Genomic DNA, 20,313 nt, shown 5'->3' on the forward strand with positions numbered 1-20,313 from the left:
AATCTGACTCCATGTTCTTAGAAGGTTAATTTATTATGATATGATATTAAAGAATGCTAAACTAAACTGTACTAAAGAATAGAGAAAGGATACAGACAGAAGGCTACCAAGAATAATAATAAAAACCTGTGACTCTCTCCTCAGAGTCTGACACAGCCTGACCGTGATTGGTCATTAAATTAAAACAATTCACATGTTGGATAAGCAATCTCCAACCACATTCCAAAGCAGCAGAACACAGGAGAAGCAAATGAGATAATATCGTTTTCTTTTTTTCTCTGAGGATTCTCAGCTTCCCAGGGGAAGAATCCTGGGCAAAAGAGGATTTTTCAGAAAATATGACCGTGACAGCTGAGCTTGTTTAATTTGGAGAAGAGAAGGCTTAGAGGGACCCTGATAAATACAGACAAACATCTCTGTGCCAAGAGGAGGGTGCCAGAGTCTTTCCAATGGTTCCCAGCGACGGGACAAGGACCAATGGCCACAAACTAAACCACAAGAAGTTCCAGTTTGACAGGAAGAACTTATTTCCTCTGAGGGTAGCAGAGCACTGGAACAGGCTGCCCACGGCAGTCATGGAGCCTCCCTCTCTGGAGATTCCAAACCCACCTGCATGCTCCTCTGTCACCTGCTCTAGGTGGCCCTGCTGTGGTGCTTGAACTGGGGGATCTTCAGAGGTCCCTTCCAATCCTAAAAATTCCATGATATATGCAGAAACATACAGATACAGGTCGATATAAATGACAGATAGATACAGAGATAAACAGAAATAGATAGCTGTCTTCCCCATCTATAGATAGAGGTATATATAATATATATATGAATATATAATATATATATGCTCCCTATATATAAAAAATTCTCTCTATGTATAATGGAGAGTTATATATTTATTTTTATATCTATATATAAAAAGAATGTATGTATATATACATATACAGAGGGCTGTATATGTATACATATATGTACATATATGTATATATGTGTGTATATACACACACATATGTGCATATATAACCAAGGGGTTTCCTGAAAAGTGGTTGTAGCCAGGTGAGGGTTGACCCCTTTGTATCTTAAGCCACACCAGGGGAGGCTCATGCTGGACTTCAGGAAGTTTCTTCACAGAAGAGGTCATGAGACAGTGGAGTCACTATCCCTGGAAGTGTTCAAGGAAAGGCTGGATGTGCCCTGGTCTAGTTGACACCATGGTGTTTAGTCAGAGGTTGGACTCTGTGATCTCAGAGGTCTTTTCCAATCTAATTGAACCTGCAATATACGTGTGTATGTATATATATATATATGTGTGTGTGTGTGTGTGTGTGTGTGTGTGTATATGTGTGTATATGTGTATAAATATGTGTATGTATATATATATGTGTTTGTATACATATGTATGTATATGTATGAGTGTGTATATATATAATGTATGTATATGTATGAGTGTGTATATATATATATATATATATATATATATATATATATATATGTATATGTATGCATAGAAGCATACACTCCTCCAATAAATAAATATAACGCAGTGGATGGCCCTATGAAGAAATTCCCATATGCCCACCCACAGTACCTATTTCTAACCCGCCTCTCAAAGCTCCTCCTCCCGGTCTCCTCCTCCTCCTTCTTCTTCTTCCTCCTTCTTCTTCTTCCTCGCCCCAGCGCGGCCGGGCAGACCAACGGCGAGGGGCGTTTTGTCCTTGCGCGGCCGCCGTACCGCCGGCCGGGGCCGGGTGGCGGTCGCCATAGCGACCCGGCCTAGGCTGGGGGTGGCCTGGCTCGGTGGCGGCGGGCGGGGCCGTGGCGAGGGACGGCTCGGGCCGGCGGCGATGAGCCATGGCCTCCGTGAAGGTGGCCGTGCGAGTGCGGCCCATGAACCGCAGGTGAGTGTGGAGCCGCCCCGGTCTCCTTCGCTGCGGAGCCGGTGTCGCTGACAAGGGGTGCGGGCAGCACCGGGTGTCCCGGCTCGGCGAGCGGTGACAGCCGCTCCTGGGCGGAGCTCCGCCGGGAATTCGGGGGCTCCCGGCTGAGCGGCTCTGCTCGGCAGGAGCGACTGCTCGGAGCTCTTCTCCTCGCCGGGAGGTTGGGAAGTGGCTCCCGGTGAAGCGGAGAGCAGCGGGTCCGTGCCTGGGAAGTTCGCTGTCGTGCTGTGAAACACCGCTCTGGTCCTGTAATGACGGCAGAGTTACTCTGGTGAAGGTAGAAAACTCTGAGAGGAGGGACCTGCCAAGGATGAATAGCCAGGCTTCTAAAATGTGAAAGAAATCTACTTTATCTGGAAACAGCAGCCTTTTCTACCTGCTTGAGACAGACAGATTGTTGTCTAGTTCATTTGGAGCCATCATGGTTAAAAGTTATCAGCTTATGCTCAAAATATTTATATCTATATCTATATCTATATATATCTATATCTATATATATATATAATATATATATTAAAAAAATATATATACCAGGCAGTCTGCTGCATTTACTCTATGGACAGGAGTTCATCACCCACTTCCTGAGATGCGTCTGGGAAATAAACACCGTTTTCTTTCATGAAATATGTGCATAATATGCACGACAGAGGTAATGGTCTAATTTAGGAACCATGTGTGGAAAACTGTCCCGTTCTGCTGCCAGTGCTCTTCCTCTTCCCTTGTTCTGGAGTCGTGTAGCCAGTTCAAAAGAAAAGTGCTTTGAAGCCCAGGCAGCCCATCAGGCTCCTGCTGTTCCTCTCACTTGATCTGGTTCAGGTGTTTGAAACACACAATTTGTCACATTCTGAAAGCTGCTCAATATCTTGTTGTTTTCAGTGAGGCAAAGACAAATCTTAGGAGAATAGAGCTGATGAAGGTAGGAAGGGGAAAATATTGCCAATAATAATTATTCAGTTATTATTCGAATAATTCAGGTGGATGGGGAAGAGTTATTGGAGGTCTGGGTTGGTGAATAATCTTGTCACACCCTTTTGCTTCCCCCTGCCCTCTCCCTTGGGTCTGACCACGTGGTTCTTAAACATTTTAAAAATTAATCTGTATATACACTCCACTTCTCCTTCAAGAATCTCTGACAACAGTAAGCATAGGTCTTCAGGGTATGAATAAACGTGTTATGTGCAACGTTTTGGTAGCATGGAGAAGTTTTGCAGGAGGAATGTGCCTGTGATCTGCTGAGAGGCAAAAGAGACACAGGGATGGGAAGCACTTGGCAGAAGAGAGGGATGGTAATTGTGATTGGCAGTGGAAACACAGACCTGTGAGTGTAAGTTTGCAAGTGCTGTGGTAAAGGACTAACAGACAAAGACTCTGGACATGGTGACTCTGTTGCATGTGGGAGGATGACTTGGATGGGACTGGGTCTGAGCATACCAAGAAAACGATGAAAATGGTTTGTGATGCAGTGGAAAAGAGCAGGGCAGATAGAGGCTGGGTGTGGCCCAAGGGGCAAGCTGAGAAAATGGTTTCTGTCACAGCTGTGTGGCAACAGGCAGGCTTACTCTGAAAACTGGCGTCTGACCATGCAAACGGTGAAGAACCTACCAGTTTAAGTTGCTAAAACCTTGGAGTTTATGGGATGCTGTTAGGTGTTTATGAAACATTGCAAGGAAGCTGGATTTAGTGCCCTGGGATGTTGCTTTTAAGTATTGATTTTTTTTTTTTTTTAGAGGCACAGTTGGTGTTTGGTGTGGGACCCAGCCCTGGAGTCACTGGTGTTCCTCTCCATCGGTCACTGCTGGATTCAGGCTGTGTTTTGTAAAACCCTAAGCCTGAGAGGATCCGATAGCTTTTCTTCTTGCAGTAGGAAAGGCATGCTGAACTGCAGGCCAGGAGCAGTAATCATATTTTTCTTAGTGGTTTCTCAGAATTGTTAAGAGTTGGAAGTGGCCCCTGGAGATCGTCTAGTCCAGCCCCCCTGCCAAGGCAGGGGCACCTTGGCAAGTGTTGTTCCCTTGCATATGTCTTCTCTGAGCTGTGCTCCCCTTGCCTTTCCGGGTCCCTGGAGAATTTTACAGAGGAAAGGCCTTTTTACCTATTCAGAGGAACTTTACAACCAAGTGCTCCTTCTTCAGCACTAAATTTCAAAATCCTTAACATGATACTGTATGGAGTTAATTTAGTTAAATTTGCTTTGGTTTGTTTGAAGTTTAATAATATAGTGCAGCTTATTTATGAGTCATTTTTAATTAGAGAAGACACAGCTGATGAATGGTTATAGGAAGACTCCTGCATTATGGAGCAGTTGCACCGTGTGGTGTCACAGCACTGCTAATTGTGTACTAAGTCATGAACAAGGATTTTGGAATGAAACGTGATGGGGAGAGGGTTGTTTAAGGATTATTTACTCTTCTGTTGCTCAGCTATCAAACCCTTTTGCTTTCTTCTTCTGTGATTTATTTTCAGTGTTCATTTTTGACCTGTCAAGTCCTTAACCATTCTTCTTGGAGTAACATCCCAAATTGTGTTACACAGGTGTTAAACCGAAATATTTTGATTCCATGTCTGCATAATGCAATGAAAGTTTGTCTAATGGCTTTACAGTTCCTGCTTTGAAACCAGTTGTAGCATGAGCTCAGAAAGTTCAGTTACTTGGTGAGTCTCCATCTGTCACTCGGTTTCCCTCATTCAGCACTGAATTGCCATGACAGCCCCTTCGTCTGTGCTTATAGCTGCAAGTTTCTGTAAAGGCAGCAAAAAAACCTTCAGCTGGCTGAAGCCTTGGGTTTTGTCCTTGGGTAGAAGGGGGTGAGCTTGGGTGTTTGGTATATTCTGCTTTGGAAGGTAATGGATTTGGACACCATGATTTCTAAGGTTCATTTTCCAGCACAGTCACTAGGAACATTCCTGAGGTGGGATTGTTGAGAAGTGTAATTAGATTTGAGGCACTGCTTGCTCGCATACTGAGCAGATGACTCTGGGTGACTGGTTACTAGTCACTGTCTTCTGCATAGTGTGATATCTGGGATCCTGATAAGCTTCACCTAATTCTGGTTCTCTATTTTTTTTATTCTGCATAGCATCTGCACACTTCAAATAAATGCATTGCTTTATTTTCATCTGTTCAGGGTCTTTAAAGAAGAAAGAGAGAGTAGTATTTTCTTGCTTCCATTTTGTGTCATGTTTCTTCTTTATGTAAACTCAAATTCAACTAGCGTTCCAGGAAGCCACTTTTACATTTTGTCAGTGTCTTGGTTTGAAACAATTTAAAGAAGAACATGCTGGAATGAGTTACCTCCTTTACAATTCCAATAATCCCTTTCCACCAATAAGAAATGAATACTAATAGAGGAAAGTTTAAAAAAACCACGGTTTATTAACAAACAGGTTGCCAACAGGTAGGAAAAAATTGAACAACTGCTAGATACCAAACTGCTCGACCTCGCCGCGACCTGGAACAAAGAGAGGATGTCAGGAAAAGCAGGAACTTCATGCAGCACTCGAGGAAGGCCCTATGGCTCGTCCCATCTTGCCAGGGCGAGGCAGAGGACAGCGGGCACGGCGGGCGAGGCGCTGGGCTGGGGCACTCGGTGTCCTTCTCCTTCCCGGCTGGACGCGCTTCGTGGCCCCTTGCGCTGGAGTCGCTCCACTGCACTTGGGGCGTGATGCCTCCGGCTCTCGGATAGGCAGCTAAGGAATTCGCCCTCAAGGCAGCCTTAAGATCGTCACCGCAGCTTCCCCCAGCCGAGAACAAAAAAAATTAAAAAAAACAGAAAGAAAAAAAGCTTTGCCTGAGCAAAAATCGAACGGCGTGTGAAGAACACACCACGCCGTGCAGAGCCCCGACATCACCCTGGGCAGGCAGCTTTTAAAAAATGCCAGCTCCAAAAAATGCCAGCTCCAAAAGCCATCTTCCTCAGCCCCCAGCCCCACCGAGATTCCCGGCTGCGGGGTCTTCAAGATCCAGGGACAGATGGTTACGGGATACGTTATCATTCTGAATCACCCCAAGACAGTCAGTTAAATAAAACCATCTAAAATATGCCAAATAAGAAAAAACTGGTTTGATACTTAGTAAAGGATATGTCAGCTTGATTCTTCTAAATAGTGTCATTAAATTCTTGTGGCTCTCAATTTCTTACGCCTGATAGCTCTGTTCTGTTCGGCTTTTAATTCATGAAGTAATAGAGGGATGCAAGCTTTTAATTCATGAAGTAATAGAGGGATGCAAGCTTTTTCAGATTTTTAACCATTTTTGTCTGCTTCTTGTGTTTGCATAAACTAATGATTGTGTTTAACTGGCTGAACAAACTTGAATGATGGTCATGTGCTGTGCTTACCTGCAGAGATGCAGCTGACATCAGAAGATGGGTCTGCACTGCAATAAGTTTTTCTCTGTGCTTACCCAGGGCTCTCAGGATTTTTAGATGTTCATTTAAATGAGTTGCCTAGACTTTTTCACAGCTCTCTTCTTACTGCCAATATAATGAAATAGACATTCTAGTTCGGTTTCATGTTTAAATGATCAGTTTTTTTTCTCCTGCATGTACACACTCCTCGGATTTGCTCTCCAAACAGAAGTGACCAGTGGCAGAATTACCTGTCACACACCGTGGTGCTCTATGGAGTTATGCAGCCATTCACAATTATGGCACAAGGATTAAAAGCTTTTCTGTTTGGTAGTGGGGAGACAGAGAAAGTATGTTCTGTTGCATAGAGGCAGCTTTTGAGTAACTCTGGGATTTGTTTGGGTTAGGATCTGATACTTTAATCCACAAATACAGCCTGTGTGATTATTCATTAGATGCAAGGTTGGCCCTCTTGGATAACTTCTGGGTTACACCTGTCAGTCTAAGCAACTCCTCTGCATGCAGAGCTGGAGGCAGAGTACCTTGGGAAATGTACAACCAATATCTTATCTTTCAAACTAACCGCTTGCACAATCCAGGCTGTAGTATCAATAGCAGAGTTTTCAATGGTTCAAGTTAATAGAGCAATGCAAAGGACAGAGATATAAAAAAAGCTGTTTTGTGTTGACAAGGAGCTTGTGGCTGGAGTGTTTTTGTAGCAGGAAAAAGAAATAAACAGGTAAACAGTGAAGAGCCAGCTGAATTCTTTATTTCCATTATAATTGTTTACAAGTAGTTTAGGTGGGAACTTACTGGGAGCATGAAATTTATAATTAAATATCCACGCTTTTTAGAATTGAGAAGAGAAGCAAAAAACATGGATGGAAAATGTATTGTAAGACTGGCAGTGCAGGGAAGAGGGAATGAATTGGTGTCTCATAAATTACAAGATTTTAAGTATGAGTTACTGTATATTTTTCATTTTCAAGTTAATGTGTACATTTTCAATTTTCATAAGCTTATAAAGAGAGAGTATTTTGACAAGACGTGTATAACATTAATGTATCACAGGGGAAATGAGGAATGATGGAGTGACTAGAAGGAAGGACACTCATAGCTAAATATCATATCTGTCTCTGAAGTACATAGGGAAATTTTTACTGCGTCTGTTTCCAAACACTCACTACTGGTTATTGCTCTTTAGAGGTGTCCAGAGTGATCTCAGATAACATAACTCAGAGCTTAAATATGGCCAAGTGTTGCAATCCTGTCACTTTCTGAACTACCGTACCGATGAGGATAAGCCATTTATCAGCAAGCTGAGTTTGCTATTTCCTATGGTAACTGTTGGAACTTCCATTTTAATAATGGTGCTTTATTTATAATCATGTACAATTTCTCTGCTATAGAAAGAAGTTGAAAGAGCCTTAAGCATAGAGTGAGGCTCTGGTGTGCCTGGTGTGAATGTATATCTGTCTTGCCTCTGCCTTTTTATGTGGTTGAGTTTGAATCTCGTAAAAATTTACTTTGATGCTGAGTTGGCAAGATGAACTAACTGTTCTGAATGTGGCTTTTTTACCTTGCCACGTTTTGTGTTCAGAACCTCGAATATATTTCATAACCTCTGGCAGATTTTTTCCTTTTTTTTCAGAGTAGATACATTTCTCTCCCTGAAATTAAGCTGTGCATATGTGTACATGTAAGACCCTTCATCAGTGTGCTGCTGCTGCTGTTGGCACTGCATCAATGCATAACAGTGTAGACTGATCCAAGCTCTTGGATCGTGTAAACTTGATACTAAGAGTGCTTGAAGTCTGAAAGAAAAAGTGTTCTTAGTTTTGTAAGATACATCAAGAAATGTTTTTACTTTCTATCTTTCACCTCTTCAAAAAGAATGAACTGTAGGAAGAGTTTTATTCTACAGTATGGTCGTGAATCTTCTCAGGATAGGTCCTCTACTACAGGGAGGAGCAGAGGAGAGAACATCAGCCTGACAATGTCCACATCATCTCTCCTTAATAATCCCTACCTAGTACTTGTTCAGCTGTGGGTTACAAAGTGGGGAATCTGATCTGTGTCCTACCCTGTAGGTGCAATGACATGATTTTTGTGTGGCCACGTGTTCAAGATGTAAAACTTGAGAGTAAAGAGAGGTGAGTAGGACATGCAGATTTACCAGTTCTGCAGGGACTGTTGGTCCCTGGTTTTGGTGGTACTTGATGCAGACGCGGTGAGAATGTGTTATTTGAGAACAGATATCAGCAATAAATTATGACATAAACATTTGTGATTAGGTGAAAATGCTCTCAAGGATTATAAAAGTCTCAGAGGTGGTAGTTTGGCTGTTGTTACTGCTGCCTGAAGTTCTGGAATGAAGATGCAATTGAGTGTTTGCTAGGAATCATAGGTCCTTTAAAGGGTATCTAGACAGATCATATATTTGAGAAAGGGGTGTAGTAAGCTGGGTTATAAGGCTGTAGACAGACCATTAAAAATGAGGAAAGGCTGGAGAACCTGCTCTTGAAGCAACTGAAGTAGAAGCAGCAACTTGATCACAGCAGAGCATTGACTCTAAAGACTAGAAAATCAAAAAAGAAAAAAAAAAACCCCAAAAAAACCCCAGAAACCAAAAAACCAGAGCCTTGTGGCCTTACAGAAAAGTGTTGGTTGTCATATATAAGAATAAGAGCTGCCAGAAATCTTACAATGAATATATTATAAGGCTTCTTTTTTTTGTGTAAGAGTAGTAAATAGTGGTATCTAAATAGTTCAGGTCTGTTTAAGTAGGAATGGGAAAAGCAGTCGGGAGGTGAGGAAAAAAAACACCCAAGTTATTTTACTCAGGAGTTTAAGGAGAACATTGCAGGTGTAAAGCAGAACAGTTGCTCTTCTGAAGAGCATAAATTGAAGATGGTCTAAGCATGTGTTTGGTAAGGAGTGGTAAAACACAGTGCTGGACAGCTGGGTGAAGGAGCAGGGTCTGAGGAGAGTGTCCTTTGCTAAAACAAGAAGTTAAGTCAAATAGAGAAGCCATCAGCAAGGGTAAGAGGTGACTGGGAATTTGGATGCCACAGGTCAGGATATTCTAGAGAAACTTGTTGGACTCTCCTTAGGCTTTTCCACAGTAGCAAATGTCAGCAGTGCTCAAGGGAGCTGAAAGTTAGAGGCTTAGCACTAGAGAATGCCAGCACTCTCTGGTGTTTGTTTCTCTGCAGTTTCTCACCTGTGCTGAAGTATATGGTCTTTGAATGTTAGTGATTTGTTTTCCTCTTCTTACTATGCCCTTTCTCTCAGTGGTTAATTTTTGAAGGTTTTCTGCTTAGAAGCAATGGATTTGAACTTAGGAGTGTGCTGCACTCTCAGTGTAATCCTCGTTTGCAAATACAGTTCAGAGCCAAGCACTGCAGCTGTGGTTGGTGCTTCCCCCAGCAAGCCTCTGGGTTGATATCTCCTAAAATCCTGTTTCTGGAACCTCATTATCTGGATTAAATTGAGGAAGATAACAAAAATGATGGGAGTCCTTGATTCAAAGAATATCAAGCTATATGTAACTCTATGTGTTATAACTACCAGACTAGGTTAGGAGATGCAAATCTAGATGTATTTTCAGGGCTTAAATGCTGAAAAGAGAAATTAAATACTTAGTTATGGCTCCTTCTAAATATCTCCGGAGTAATGGAATGAAGCTAATAACAGAGCAGCTTAAACAGTATCTAAGGAATTACTGCTGGTGAGATAGTGCAGGTTGTGTAAGAATCTCCTGAGGCTCAGGCAGTTGGATAGAGCTAATACCTTTTAAGAAAGTCATTAGAGGAAATCTTGCTTCAATGGGAAGGTAAGACTAGACCTGGTTGACTGTTAAGTAGCTCCTGTTCTTGCCATTCTATCTCACACCTCCTCTTGAGTGGTTTTTGCACAGCTTTATACACACAAGTGAGAATAAATGGGGTATGCAGTCTTTAAAATTGTATCTGGCTCTTTTCATGTAACAAAGAAGATGGATCAGGAGGGAGAGTCCCCAAGTGCAGAGCTTTATCCTTGTTTTGGTGAGCAGCAAAACTGGAGCCGACTTCTCTTCACAGAGGAAAGCAAGGCACAACTTCCCAAGAATATTTCTGGGATTCACATTCTCTGAACCTCAGAAAAAGAAAAAAACAATTTTCATCTCATTTACTGCTCCTGTGTTGTTCACAAGTGGAATGCATTGAGGAAGATTGTTTACCTGAAGGGAATTGGTAATTGGATTCTGTGTGAGTGTTTTGATTTATTGGCCAATTGAATCCATGTGTGTGTGTCGGGACTGTTGGCTGACAGTCACGAGATGCAGTGCAGATGAGTGCTTGGCAGATTCAGTTTAGATGTAATGTAATATAGATGTAATATAATAGAAAAGAATATAGTATAATAAAGTAATTAATTAGCCTTCTGATAAGATGGAGTCCACCTCATCATTCCTCCTGGACGTCAGGCAAAAATATCTCGGATAGACTTGTCCTGCAGAAGAAGCTCCAACGAGTTTCTGCCAAGTATTGGACTCCCAGTAACTGAAGAGTTAATAGCTGGGAGTGACAGGTAATTTTCCATAAACCATCAGAGGTCAGGAAGCCCACTTAGAGCCTCTGCTTACATGTGCTTATTTTTCTGTCCTCTTTAGTTCTTTAATGCAAATACTTCAAAAGTTTTTAAAGCATGTGGATTTGTTGGAATCATTACCTTGTTTTGTCTGTCTCCCTCCATAGTGCTGAAGAACAAAGGACCCTCCAGTGCCAGTGGGGCTGGAGCACAGTGGACACATGGACACAGTGGTAGCATGGACACATGTGGGGCAGTGTATTTAGACTGGCCTCATGTACAGTTTGCAACCCCCAAAACTTTCTGGTGTTAAGCATTTTGAACTTAAAAGCCTGGTTTTAGAATAGTGTTTTCCAAGTCTTTTATTTTAGTATTATCAGACACATTGCCAGGTTACATATACATGAAATGATGAACAATAAAATACTTTTAACTCCTGCTGCTTGTTAAGAATTCCCTGAGACCAGAAGAAAAAAAAGGTGAATAAGTCGCTCTGAATTGTAGCTTTCCTGAGGAATTGAAGTAAGAGAAAAGTGAGTCTGTTTGTTTTTCAGGCTTTGTTTATTTGAAATTAAGACTAGTTATGAAATAAATGGGATTAGCCCTCAGCTCTTCTAACCTAACTGAGCCCTTGGACTTGAAGACTCTTAGAAGTCTGAGTGTCTGAAAGGCAGGTATTATTGGTGAGAGCAGCTGACTGAAGAGCAAAGTACTCTGTTTTGCAGAGGCTGTGAGTACAAAGCCAGGGTTATTTTTTGAGAGAGAGTTTTTCAGAGTTATTTAACAAAAAGAGTGGTATTCAGCATCTTAATTGCTGATGGGCTGAAGTTCTTATTGTTGCTGAGTCAGACACTTCAAAGATTAGCTTTATGAAGACTCTTCTCCAAAGAGTTTATATTGTAAATACAAAGCAATAATGAGGTACAGAACCTTGGAGTACCCTCATAATTTTTCTGTATGCTTTCACGTTGGAAAGATGTTTTTACTCAGATAACTGAACTCATTTATTGTTCAGATTGTTTCTGTGTGTCTCAGTAAAGGAAAAAAATGACAGTAGAAAAGCCTTATGGATCACTTGAGGAGCTAAAAGAGCCAGGAAGTCAGGCACAATTTTTTTCCCTCCTGAATTTCTAGTTTGCAGACTTCCTACCCCAAAAGACAAGGGCACTGTGGGGCAACTGTGAATTTCTGAATCATGTTTTGCTGTACACAAGAGGTTAAGCTAACACTGTCTTTGACTTGGGATAGCAGAGCTGAAAGAACAAATTGGAAGAAACAAGATATTAAAAACAAGTACACAAAGTATCACATGGGCTGAAATCCGGGAGTCCTAGATAACCTTCATAGTGGTATAATAGTTACAACAGGATTCCAGAATGTCATTCATATCAATGGTTGTGTTTGAGGTTAAATTTTATGTTGCTTCTGCCAAAGATGGGCTTTTGGTACATTTTCTTAAAGGCTGCAATCAGAAATGTGGGCAGAAGAGGATTCACATGTGGCTATCTTAAAACTTTAGCTGTGCAGCCCTAGTTCCCACTGGCGAGACCATTACTGAACCTGGTCAGTATGCAGGCAAAGCAGGAAGGTTGCTGTTGAGGTAGTCTTCTACTTGAAGATTAAACCTTTTCCAGGTTATTGGGAGATCACTGACCATGGTGCATGTAGACACAATAAGTTAGCTGCTGCTTATTATTTAAAAATTTGCATATGTGGCCACTCACCAGTTGTGATCAGAGTTCTTGGAAGGTGGAGCTACCTAAAATATTATTACAAAAAATTTAAGGAGCAGGTCAGGTACATGATTTAATAGAGTGATCAGTCTGTATGGGTTACTGTGAGTGTGCGTAGTTTTCCCAAGAACATCAGATACCATTTGACAGAAGACAGCACAAAGACACCTGTATATTCATATTTTAGGAGTGTTTCTGCAATATATTAAACTGCTGGTTTTCAGTGTTGTTAGTAAAATTTATTCTTGTGGCTGAAAGTGTTTAATCTAGGCTGTCCTTCATACAAGAACCAATATATGTGTACTAGTATAGACTTAGAGATTATTTCTGTTTCATGACATATACAAGATTTCCCTTGTGTCTACATTCTCTGTCACTGGATTTATTGTTCTGGTTTCAGCTGCACAGTGGAGGAAGTCCTGGGACTAGCAGAACTCTCTCTTTTAATTCTTTTCAAAATTTGCCATTTTTTTTTAAACCAGTAGAAGGGAATGGGGGTATCATCATAAATCTGACAGAAAACCCTATGCCCATACAAAATGTGCTTTATGACAAAATTCTCTTTTAAAGTACCAAATAGGTGCAGAGTTTCTGTTTCTTACTGAGACAAATGCAATCTGATCATTAGGAAGCTGTTTCTTTTCATTTCAGTCCCCAGGAGTTTTTCCTTCTGTTTCCTTGTCTGGCTGGAAGTGAGGTGAAACTCAAGAGCTGGCACAGCCTCATCAGTCAGCCAGCTCGGGCTCATTTGGGGCTTTTGAATCTGTTGGCTGATGTCAGCTGGCTTTGACAGCGTAGCAGAGGTCTTGAAGATAATGAAGATGTTTTGTCAAAGAAAATGGGCAGCTGTCAAGGAGCCTCCAGAGCTCTCCTGAACAAGGGGGAGGCTGCCACCCTTATCAGCTGTCACTGGGTGCCCTGAGGATTCCTTTCAAACTGAGTCTGAAGGACTTCTGACTGCGGTTGTGCTGCTTGGTGTACAATGTACAGGTGTTCACTTTAACGTGTTTGTGTAAACATGGCTTCAGCCATTTAATTATGGCCTTGTAGCCATATTAGTCAACACCGTGGCATGACTTGGAGATTAAGATTTGGAGAGATTCATTCACCTTTTTTCTGTGTTGGTCTCAGGGAGCTTAGGAGATGCTGTGCTGTTGCTCTACTGTGATTTCCCTCCCCCCATTCCTCCTTCCTCCTTGCAGTTAATTGCTGGATGAGTAGCTGAATTGAGCAATAGTAGAGGGGTAATTACAGCATGGGGCCGGTGTATTTTCTGGTGTCTGTGCCAAGAAACTTGCCTGCATGATCACTTTGTCATTTGGTTGGGGGCCAGGGGATCACGGGTTGTAAATTTCCGTCCCTTGTGATCCTGGAGCTCCACGTGGTGCATGAAAGAGCAGTGAGAACATCCTGGAGGCTGTCCCTGAACGCTGCTGTGCGAGCAGATTTGGCTCAGGAGGGAAGCAGGATTTCTTAAATCATCAAAGCCTTAATTGTGAACCAGTTTTGGCAGCTGGTCTCTTTATATTGCTTGGTGATGGAGGCTGGAATTTGAAGGGGCAGAATCTTTGGTTTAGTGGCTGAAGCTCTTCTCTGGATGAGGTACGGCACGTGGTTCCTGTGGATGCTGGTAGAGCTGCTGGGTGCTGGAGGGTTCTCCTGGCCCTGAAGGTTACCCAACACTGCAGTAGAGCTGTTTACAGCCTGAACCTCGTCCGGGGGTGACTTCATGCTGCTGGTATCCCCATCACCTGTCTTTTTGCTCAGAGATGGGTCTTACAGCTTTAAGCTAGGCCCAGAGAGAGAGGGAGTGGAATTTTTTTACGCTGTATTCAAAACATAGAGATAAGAGTTCAGCTTTCTCTGAGCTTGTGGCAGTGCTCTCCGAGTTCTCTGCCACAGAGAGAGAGAAACGGGACCTTTCTTGCTTTTTTGCTGGTTTTCCTTGTTAGCTATGGCAATAAAGGTTTTTCCAGATTTTCTTTTTTCTGGAACTGTGAAAAATTCTCATTGTGAATACTTTGCTTGTTAAATAAACAGTTTTTCCCACGTTTCTCCAAGGAGATTATCTCCCAAACCGGTTTGGGAGGGGCAGCTGAATCCTGCCCTTTAGAGGAAACAAATCTGTCCCAAACCAGGACAACCTTTAACTAAGGTGGAACTCACAATCAAAATCTTTTGGAAGTGACTTGGCCCTGATGAACTGCATTAAATGAGTGCCTGGAAATAACTGTCATCAAGCAAGAAATTGTTTTTTATGAGATGCTCTTAAACTCTCTATGTGTACAATAAATTATATGCAGCTGTCTCATTAAAATGAAGCTTGGGCATTTGATTCCTGTTAATTTTTTTCTTCCACTTCTTTCAGGTTGGCTTATTTACTCTGATCCTAGTATTCCTGTTTTAGGTTGTCTTCTCACTACTCCTTCTCCTTCAAAAAATGCAAAATTTTATTTATGAATTGTATTATTGGCTCGTGCTTTCCAAGGCCCTTTTAAATAACTTTGAAATCCTCATTCTTTAACAATGTTTAATAATATTATCAGTATTATCATAAAATTAATTACTTTAGGCCTCTCAGAATTTTGTGTAGTTCATATATGGGTGTTAGACTAAATGTTTTGTACCAGTATTCCATTATTGAGTAGCTTTAGGAGAGTATTACAGAGAGCTGGCTAGGTCTGGGAAAGAAGGCGCTGACATACTTGATTATTCCCCCTGGAATGCCTCAAACATGAAGAAATAAAAATAAAAAAAGCAATAATTCTGGACCAAGGTTCTTCCTGCCTCGAGAGTCCTTACAGACTTCCTAGAGGAAGCAACTTACAGTTTGCATTTGAAACAAATTTTTATAGTAGGATTGACCATTTCATTGGGCCAAATTGCTTGCTGAACAAATAGCTACAGACAGAGGGTGTGTGGAAGAAGCAGGATGACTGGGAGCCATCCACAGGCTGCATTACTGCAATGCCAAGGTCTGCTTCCTGCAAAAAGATACCATTGGACACTTTTCTCTATTCCCTGTTTCTTATCTGTAGCTGTATTTTGGTGTTTCAGTATCTTAAGTCTAGGTCTAGTAATCATAAGACATGTCTCAAAGTTTTCCATGGTAGATCTAAATTCAATTGTATAATTAATGCGGTAATTATTACAATTTTCTGCTTCATTAGCTCTAGAAAATAACCTAATGTGTTGATATTTACTTAAGCATTTTTATTTGCCTAATCAATCTTCATTCATTAATGCAGATTATAAAATGGGTTTTGCTTTTCTTTACTATTTCTGCTGCAAAACTAAGTATGAACAGAGTAGCTGGAGAGCAGAGACTTGAGTCATCTAGAGCACCACAAAGAAGAAAAATCACTAAAATCCTGAACTTGGTTGTCCTGTTATTGGAAGAAGTTTCTCTTTTGCATTTTGTGCTGGTGCAAGTGAATATCCAGTAGTGTGGTACAGCACTTTATTGCTCTAAAGCCCTCTGTTTTGTTCTGCCCTGGTCAGGCACACCCGTTTGTCAGGTGGCTTAGCAGATGATTGGGGGCCAGGCATGTCAACATTTGAGGAGGGAGGTTTTGTGTGCTCTGCATCTTTCCCTTCTGGCTCTTTTTTCCATGTGCATGGTTTCATTAGCACAGGAGGTGTTGTGCTCAAGGTTGTCATTCAGGAGCAGCCTGTATTGCTCTTGTGACTAACAATAGCGAAATTGCATCTCTGGCAAGCAGGTTGTTACATGCTGGGTTTAGACACCAAGCTCACAATTTTTTATGGTATTTTTGAAAACAGTCAGAAGCAATTGTGAAATAAATAAATGCAAGTGCATGAAAACTTTTCTTTGGAATTGGTTTTTTTCCTTCCTGGCATCCTTGTGCTTTGGGAAGCCACAAACCTATGTAATTCTTTGTTGGTAGTGCAGTCGCTCTCCTTCACTGCTATGATGCATCAGAACTCAAAACACATACCTTATTTCTAAAAGAGTTTTAAAATACCAGGTTTTTGTGGTTTAAACATTCAGTCCCTGTTAGCTAGACTATATTGATAAGTGGGAACTGCTGCTGCTGGAATGTTGGTGAGAAGCTGGGGCTTGTATTGTTGTGTTCTGTTTTGCCCTTCCTTAGAGCCACGTATTTGACTTAACTGGGTTTTGGATCAGAGTACTTCCAATTAAGAACAAACCACTTAATTGACTTGCAGAGTTAAATTTCTGAAGTGGGTTTCTTCACACTTCTGCTCTGTTTCTGGGTAAAGGAATTTGGAGGCAAGCCCAAGTGCTCCAAATATATGCCATAGAAGTAAATAAACAATGGACACAAAAATTAAAAAATTTAAAAAAATTAATTAATCTGAGAATTGACTGTGGCAGGCTGATGGGTAGAAATATGGCTCTGGATAACTGTGGTATGTTTTATTTAACCTACTCAAGTCTGTTGTTTTTTGGTTTTGGTTTCTTTTTCAGGGAGAAGGATCTTAATGCAAAGTTTATTATTTCAATGGAAAAAAATAAAACAACAATCACAAACTTAAAGGTGAGTAAACACAATTTATAAAAGGAAGTCGTAAATCAATAGTTGCCAAAATATGACTGGACAAAACAGTGATGCTTGCTGCACTGTGGTCAGTGGCCCCTAGTTGTTAAAATACAGTGTTAAAGTAATGTTTTGGGGAAACCAGGTTACACTGTTAACTTGCTACACTCTGGTTTTCTGAAGACCACTCTACAGGCTGTAGCTCTTCATTTCTTCAAAGGTTTATCACTCAGGTCATTGGTTAGCTGGGAGATGAAAGCCAACAATAGAATAGAGGTATGTTTCTGATAGCTATTAAATCTCTGCTTCATCTGTAGAAGTCTTCTGAATTTCCCATGAAAATGAAGCAAACCTAAAGTACCCATCACTTGCTATAACCTTTTGATGGTATATTTTAACATTTCTCTCAGCAAGAGAAGCCGTGTGCAGCAAATTGGTTTTTGCAAGGTAGTTTCTCATGACTAATATATGAAAAGGAGTTTCAGTGTGTAGTTTCTTCAGAATGATTTGGAGCATGGTGAGTATTGCTGAAGTACAGTGTCAGCTGTCATGTCTTGAACATGATGATTGCCTTAAACAGCAGGAATGTCACACCTTTTTAATTATGACTCCATGTTGAAGTGCTGTTCATGGTGCAAACATCTCTCTGGCTCTTATAAATTATATGTGTAGGATAATCCCTGATTATAATAACAGCATATATGGATCCGTTTAACTGAACCTAAGTATTGTGACAAAAATGTGCTGTGGGGTTGGAAGCAGTAAGCTAAAATTCAAAGAATTCCTGCTGAGCTGCTTTATGAGGTGGCTGTCTTTCTTACTGAAGGGCAGTAATAGATCCTCCTAATTTTGTCAGTGTTGTTGGAATCATAATCTGACGTGTCATACATTTCTAAATGTGTACAGCGTTATGTTAGATTTGCGTTCTGATTATTTATTGTCAAATGTTTTTAATTACTTCATCAGGATGTGTTGTACCAGCTGTTTTCTTTTTTTTAATAGATACCAGAGGGTGCTACTGGAGACACAGGACGAGAAAGAACGAAAACATTTACCTATGATTTTTCCTATTTCTCAGCAGACAGTAAAAGTCCCAACTTTGTTTGTCAAGAAATGGTAGGATTTCTGATGTTAATAATTGATCTTTTTCCTTTCCCTTTTCTCTGTCTTGGAAGCATTCCATGAAACTTCTTTCCATTGAAAGTGCTTCTTCTGTAATTTAGAAATTTTCTAGATACCCGAGAGTTTGAATTTTGCTTTGTTCTTTTTTTTTATACCTACCTAACAATGCAAGTGGTGTGTTTTCTAATAGAGCAGGCTGAATGCCTTCTTTCAAGTTGTTTTGTCTGATTAATGTATAAAGTCAAGTTAGAAAACATCTCTAAGCACTGAAATTGGTTTTGAAAAGCTTTTTAGAAAAAAAAAAATCACTTTTGAGGAACAAGCCCATAGCTTTAATTCACTTAGAAACAATCTTACCTGGTTGAAGTGGGTCGTGGATTTTTTTTTTTCTCCCTTGGTCCAAAAGCCTTGGTACACATTGAAGAAGATTCTTTTTGTCCTCCTCCATTAAGTATTCACCTTAGGAAAGGACAAAACAGTTTTTCTTTCTGCATAGTCAGAACAGAAGATTAAACTCAAAGCTATAGGAGTTTTTCAGATAAACACACCCTTTGTGACCTTGCATTTCATGTGAATGTTGAACTTTTTGGTTCTTTCCCATTCCCTAATAAATTTATTAAGTGAATCTCAAATAAGTTGTGATTGCTGACTTCTCTTTTAGTTTTGATGCTGTAAACTTCAACTGAGAGTAGTTCTTTCCCCTTAAAATAATGCAACAGTTTACTGAATATCCTGTAAGCCAGCTGGGTACATACCTTCTTAGTATGTATCCCATCTGTTCAGGAGCCCTTGAAATCAGGGACACTGTGATGGCTAATCCTAAAAAGCCTCACAATTAAAACTAGTCATAAGAAACAGTAAGGTGAAGCCCTTTTAAAATATTTATGAGAATAACAAGTTTTGCCATTGTGTGTGTGTGTGTATATATATATATATATATATATATATGTATATATATATAATGACTATAATTGATGGGGAATTTAGACTTGGAATTTTTCATTTCACCATCAGGGTAAGTGATACATCCTCTTATTTTCTGAATACTTCTTTTATTTCAGTGAGATGTTAGGGTTTGATAATGTATATTCTTAAACTTTCTAGGTTGTTGTTTCTCGATGTTCTTTTAAGTAACACTTTTTTTTTTCTGTTTTTTTTGAAATACCAGGAAATATATATTTTATTTGGCCATCAATGTAGAAATACCCTAATTACTGTGGCAAATTGAAGTAGTAATATATTTGAGAGCAATGATTTGAACCTGAGATTCCAGTGAATGGTTTTAGGCAGGTGTTTCAGGCCATGTGGCTTTGCTAGACTTTTAGCAATGCTTTAAATTGATTACACAGAGTCAGTCAATTATTTATTTTAGCTAAAGCAGCTTTGATAATGTATTTTTCTGCTCTGATTCTACATGAAGCTTCTTTTCCTGCACCAGTTGTGACTTAAATTTATGGATATTTAATTCTTGGATCTTCTAGATACCTGCCTTGAGATGCTTGTGGAAATCTGTGTTAGACAGAATCACATTAGAGGAATCCCAGGAAGAGATTCATGGTGTTAGTAGGTTCTTGCTGTTACAGTGCAGATTATTTCCAGAATCCAAATTTGCTGTGAAACAATTAGGTTATTTCTTGTGAAAACAACCATTTGCAAAGTAAAGTTGAATGCATACAAATAGATATCCAAGTTGTAGTCTATACTGATGTCCAGTTTCCACATATAAGTAATAAGTTCCCCTTTTCCAAGTTTTTCCTTCTGGTGCCATTTGCCTGTTTCAGAGTGGGTCAGGTAGAGGCAAGATTACTGTAACTTGCTCTTGTCAGGAGTCTGTAGAAACAAAAATAAATTAAAATGCCCATATACTGATGGCTGCAGCAGCCTTGAGCAATTAATTTCAAAGCTGTGAGTTTTATGATTGCTAATGATAGGATAAATTATCAGTGTGGCTTCAATATCTGTGCTCAGTATTGTGCTGTCAAGGTGTATTCCACAGCCTTGGACACCTCCTTTATCTGTACTGGCAGGAGTGTGGACTTTTCTTGCTCAGCTACAAAAATATTGTTTCTCAGCTGTTGTTTTAAAT

At 40.5% G+C, this 20,313-nt stretch overlaps 1 protein-coding gene across 4 annotated transcripts in view; it reads left to right on the forward strand.

Annotated features, from left to right (window-relative positions):
• The first annotated feature begins 1,717 nt into the window (after positions 1 to 1,717).
• KIF16B (kinesin family member 16B) overlaps positions 1,718 to 20,313 on the forward strand; it is a 140,865-nt gene continuing 122,269 nt past the window's right edge. The window contains exons 1-3 of one of the 4 annotated variants that reach the window (XM_038130733.1): positions 1,718 to 1,892; positions 17,036 to 17,105; positions 18,108 to 18,221. In XM_038130733.1, the coding sequence (XP_037986661.1) occupies positions 1,846 to 1,892; positions 17,036 to 17,105; positions 18,108 to 18,221 (231 nt within the window). In that variant the 5' untranslated portion in view covers positions 1,718 to 1,845. The remainder of the gene's footprint in view (positions 1,893 to 17,035; positions 17,106 to 18,107; positions 18,222 to 20,313) is intronic. The other 3 variants (XM_038130734.1, XM_038130731.1, XM_038130732.1) reach the window with 3 other exon arrangements.

Source organism: Motacilla alba, chromosome 3 (assembly GCF_015832195.1).
Source record: "Motacilla alba alba isolate MOTALB_02 chromosome 3, Motacilla_alba_V1.0_pri, whole genome shotgun sequence".
NCBI lineage: Eukaryota > Metazoa > Chordata > Aves > Passeriformes > Motacillidae > Motacilla > Motacilla alba.